General features: G+C 46.1%; 1 protein-coding gene across 4 annotated transcripts in view; it reads left to right on the top strand.

The window, feature by feature from the left end:
* The window catches only part of GGT7 (gamma-glutamyltransferase 7), a 28,941-nt gene extending 23,958 nt beyond the window's left edge, over window positions 1–4,983 (top strand). For 3 of the 4 annotated variants that reach the window (XM_027770145.1, XM_027770144.1, XM_027770146.1), the window contains 2 exons: window positions 914–1,013; window positions 4,381–4,983. In XM_027770145.1, the coding sequence (XP_027625946.1) occupies window positions 914–1,013; window positions 4,381–4,544 (264 nt within the window). In that variant the 3' untranslated portion in view covers window positions 4,545–4,983. The remainder of the gene's footprint in view (window positions 1–913; window positions 1,014–4,380) is intronic. The other variant, XM_027770147.1, reaches the window with a different exon arrangement.
* The last annotated feature ends 6 nt before the right edge of the window (window positions 4,984–4,989 follow it).

Raw genomic sequence — 4,989 nt, 5'->3', positions numbered from 1 at the left:
GCCATGTGGTTTGAGTCCTGGACCTGGCAATTTGCTTTCTCACTTTCCCTCTCTCTCACATTCTGTCCCTCTCTGGTAGAATTAAAATAAATAAGTAAATAAAATAAAGTTCAATAAATAATTTTTTAAAAAAGAACACAATAGAATGGTCCCAGAAATGCTTTGAGCACCTGAACTATGTTCCAGCCACATATTTTAACAAATGGTGAGTTAACTCTTCTAGCTTTGGAATCAGGCTCCTCTGGGTTCCAACCCAAGGGCTGTCAATTTTCAACTGTGTGGTGTTGAGAAATTCATTTATCCACTCTGAGCCCTGTCTCCTAATTGGTAAGATGAAAATAATAACAGTAGCTGACAGTTAAAGGATTCTTACTAAGTGCTGTGCCCCATGTTATGTATTAACTCTTAACTTTTTCAATTCTGGGAGGAATCCTTATTCCTATTTTATAGATGAGGAAGCTGAACCAGAGAGGTCATGTTAGGTCAAGTTGATTTAGCTAGTAAGAGTGGGCAGGCAGATCAGTTCCAGAGCCTTCTCACACTCCTAACCACTAAATTAAAAGTACCTACATTGTGCTTTGGCCACCCCTAGCTGTTAATCTTGCCCAGTCTGGAGAGAAGGGAGAGAATCCCTGGGCTAGATTACAGGAGACTGGGTATTAATAGTACCTTTTTTTCTGGCCTCCTCTAAACTCTAGAGTGAGTCACTTTCCTTCTCTGACCCTCATTTAACCCCTCTGTGAAATGGGTTTGGTAATCATAAGCCTGCCTGTCTTCCAGTGCTGTCAAGAGGCTCAAGTATTAGCTTTGGCATAAGAGTTCTAAAAACTGAGGAATATATCCAAGGGTGCACTGGGGTTCCTAAACAATACTCCTGGGTCAACTTGATTTTTCTGCCCCTTGCTACCCACAGGTTCTGCTGAATGTTCTGACCTTGAACAGAAACCTGAGTGACAGCCTGGCCCGTGGCCGCCTGCACCCGGACCTGCAGTCCAACCTCCTGCAGGTGGACAGTGAGTGCAGAGCAGAGACCCTCATGGGATGGGCACAAGGACAGGTGGAGAAAGGGGCTCCTACAGGTCCCCCTGCCTTGACCATCACCAACTCACTGGCAGTGATTTTTTTTTCCCCCCAACAAATTCCTTTTGGAGCAATGAAAAATCCTGAGATTAGAACCAATCTTCCTATTTCCTGGCTATTTAGCCTTGGGAAACCCATGTTTAAAATCTGAGCCTTGGTTTTCTCATTTGTAAAATAAGATACAGTTGGAGCCAGCAGGTGGTATGGTGGCTAAGGTGCTGGACTTCCACATGGCTGACTGCAGTTCAAGTCCCAGACCCAGCAGCTTGAAAACAACGCCAGGTGCATGTGTGTGCATGCCCAAAATTCTGAAAGAAGGATGAAGGAGAAGGGACTGTGGTGTGGCCATTCTTCCTGGGGGGGTGATTTCTCATTTTCTCTCTGTCTCTGTCTCCGGCAAGCCCATCTGCCCCATGGCAAAAAAAAAAAAAAAAAAAAGATACAGCCATTTATTCTACAAAGTTTCATGCATTCAAAAGTTTATATTGGGAACCAGCAGTTAGCGTAATGGCTATGTCACTGGACTCCCACGTAGTCGACCGCGGTTCGCGTCTCGGACCCGGTGGCTTAAATCTCACGCCGGGCGCGTGTGCGTGCGTGCCCAAGATCCCGAGAGGAGAATGGAGGAGAAGGGATTGCGGCGTGACCATCCCCCCTGGGGGGGTGATTTCTTGCTTTCTGTCTCTATGTCTCTGTCTGTCTGGCGAGCACATGCGCCCTATAGTGAAAACCTCTCCAAAAAAAAAAAAAGTTTATATTGAATACTTACTGTGTGCCAGGCATCATCCTAGATGCTGGGGATACTGCATTTATAGGCAGACAGAAAAATAAATAATCAAAGAAGTATAAGGTAACAAAATAAGTGCTCTGTGTGGCATTAAAGCAGGATAATGTAACAGTGCTGATTTGATGATCAGGAAAGGCTTCTCTTAAATGACATGTAAGCTGAGATCTAGATAATAAGAAAATGGAGACCAGTGGTTGGCATAATGGCTATGTCACTGGACTCCCATGTAGTCGACCGTGGTTCCAGTCCTGGACCCAGTGGCTTAAACTCATGCCAGGCACATGTGTGTGCATGCCCGAGATCCTGAGAGGAGAATAGAGGAGAAGGGATTGTGGTGTGGCCATCCTCCCTGGGGGGTGATTTCTTCCCTTCTGTCTCTCTGTCTCTCTCTGTCTCTCTGGTGAGCACAGGTATTCTATAACAAAAACCTCTCTTAAAAAAAAAAAAAAAAAGAAAGAAAGAAAAAAGAAACTCTCCAAAAAAATAAAAATGCCCACCAGGCAAAGAACTGGGACAGAGTTTTGTAGGTCAAGGGAACAAAGCAAGGAACTCAGGGCAGAAATAGACTTGGTGTATTTGAGGAATAAAAAGGAGACCAAGGTGAGGGAAGATGAGATCAGAGAGGCAGGCAGGGGCCAGATCATAGACTTTCTAGATTATGGTGAGGAGATAGACTTTCCTCTAAGAAAGACAGGGACTTAATTTTTTACACAACTTGATTTTGTTAACAGGAAAGTGTGCCTTTGAAGAATTTTTATTACAACAGATAATATACTATGCCAGTCCAAAGGAGATACAAAATTGATTAAGATATAATCCCAGGGCCAGCAGGTGGCATGGTGGTTGAAGAGGCACTGGACTTCCACATGGCCTACCACAGTTCAGGTGCAGGACCCAGCAGTCTGAAACTCACATCACAAACATGTGCTTGCATGCTCAGAGTCCCAGGAAGAGAATTGGAGAAAAGAGATTGTAGCATAGCCATCCCCCCAAGGGTGATTTCTCACTTTCTCTCTGTTTATCTCTCTATCGTGTGTGTGTGTGTGTGTGTGTGTGTGTGTGGGTATAGAGAGGAAGCCAAATTCCACATGGGTTTAAGTCCTACCCCCAGTGGCTTAAAAAACATATTGGGTACTCATGCACATGTGCACCCAGAATTCCGACAGAATGGAGACTGGAGGAAAAAGGATTGCAACATGACCAGTCCTATCTGAGGATAGCAAGGAATCCAGTGTGGCTGGAACAGAGTTAAACAAAGTAGAGAATGCAAGGAAATGAGGGGAGGAATCTAGAGAGGTAGTAAGGTCCCAGATGATGTTGGCCTTTAGAGACCTAGATAAGGACTTTAGGTTTTCTTCAAAGATCCGTCAAAGATGTTAGAGAGTTTTAAGCAAGGGAAATAACAAGGTCTGCTTAATTATTTATAAGGATCCCTTTGGCTGCTGTGGGAATAGTCTGTAAAGTCAGAACCGGAAACAGGGAGACCAGTTAGAGGACTATGCAGCAATCCTGGCAAGTAGTGATGGCAGTGTGGCATAGGCAGGTGGAGATGAGGCCCTCCCAGAGGTTGAAAATTCCTTATCTGATATGCTTGATACCAGAAATGTTTTGGACTTTGGAATATTCATGTTCTCTCTTTCTGTCACACTCTGTCTCTCTCTGGTGAGTGCACATGCCCTGTGGCAAAAACCTAAAAAGAAGAAAAAAAAAGGGAGAGCAGGTGGTGTAATGGTTACATCACTGGATTTTCATGCAATCAACCATGGTTTGAGTCCCAGACCTGGCGGCCTAAAACTCATGCCAGGCACATGTGTGTATATGCCCAAAATACTGAGAGGAGAAGAGGAGAAGGAATTGCAGTGTGACCATCCCCCCTGGGGGGTGATTCCTTGCTTTCTGTTTCCTCTCTTTTTCTCTGTCTCTCTGGCAAGTGCATGTGCCCTATAGCAAATATCTCTCTTTTTAAAAAATGACTATATTGGGACCAGCAGTTAGCGTAATGGCTATGTCGCTGAACTCCCATGTAGTTGACCGCGGTTCGCATCCTGGACCCAGTAGCTTAAAACTCACGCTGGGCGCGTGTGCGTGTGTGCCCAAGATCCTGAGAGGAGAATGGAGGAGAAGGGATTGCGGCATGGCCATCTCCCCTGGGGGGTTGATTTCTCACTTTCTGTCTCTCTGTCTGTCTGGCGAGTGCATGTGCCCTATAGCAAAAAAAACTCAAAAAAAAAAAATGACTATATTACCAATCACTTACAGTATGAAAAGCTCTGAGCTCAGTGCTTCCTGTGTGTTCTCTTCTTTAAAATGGGCAAACACTTCATGTAGTGGGTTCTTGTATAATCCCAATTTTATACGTGAGGAGATTGAGGCTCAGAAAGATAAAGCAACTTGCGCAGGATCGTAACTCCTCGGGGTGGGACAGCCAGGACCAGTACTCAGGACTAACTGTAGGACTCCTAAGCCAGTGCTGTGAACAATCTGAGTGTGTGTATGTCGGGGGTGGTTTTCAGGTGAGTTCACAGAGGAAGAGATTGAGTTTCTGGAAGCCAGGGGTCATCATGTGGAGAAGGTCGATGTCTTATCCTGGGTCCATGGCAGCCGGAGAACCAACAACTTCATCATCGGTGTGAAAGATCCTCGGAGCCCTGACGCAGCTGGAGCCACCATCCTGTAGAGCAGCTGGGTGGGACGGGGTCTCTGCTCCCCACCTTTGCATGTTCCCAGAGTCCCTCCTTCTCCCAGGTTTGGTCTCTGGGGAACCCCAGGGATGCTACAGATCAGGGGCCAGGGGGATGCTTAGCAAACCCTATTGCAGAGTAAGGGGGAAATTCTTATCAGGAGACCTGTGGTGGTGGTGTTAGAGTAAGTGTCACTACCCACAACCAGGCAGGCAGGACCTTGAGGAGTTCGACTCTCTGTCTGCTCTCCTCCTTCAGCCATGCTGGTCCTGAGCTTAGGGATGTGCTTGCAAACCCTCCTCTAGGGTTTCACAACCCCAACATCTCCAGACAGGCCTGACCTGGGCCTTGTCTTCCACTCCCTTCTCCTGTCCCCAGCCTCATTTCTTAAATGACTAGGATTTTTTTTTTAATGGACCACCATGGGGAGAGCGTGCTCTT

This window comes from Tupaia chinensis, unplaced genomic scaffold, assembly GCF_000334495.1.
Source record: "Tupaia chinensis unplaced genomic scaffold, TupChi_1.0 Scaffold000115_1, whole genome shotgun sequence".
NCBI lineage: Eukaryota > Metazoa > Chordata > Mammalia > Scandentia > Tupaiidae > Tupaia > Tupaia belangeri.
Note: the sequence above shows the minus strand (reverse complement) of the source record. Positions and strands in the feature narration are given on the sequence as shown.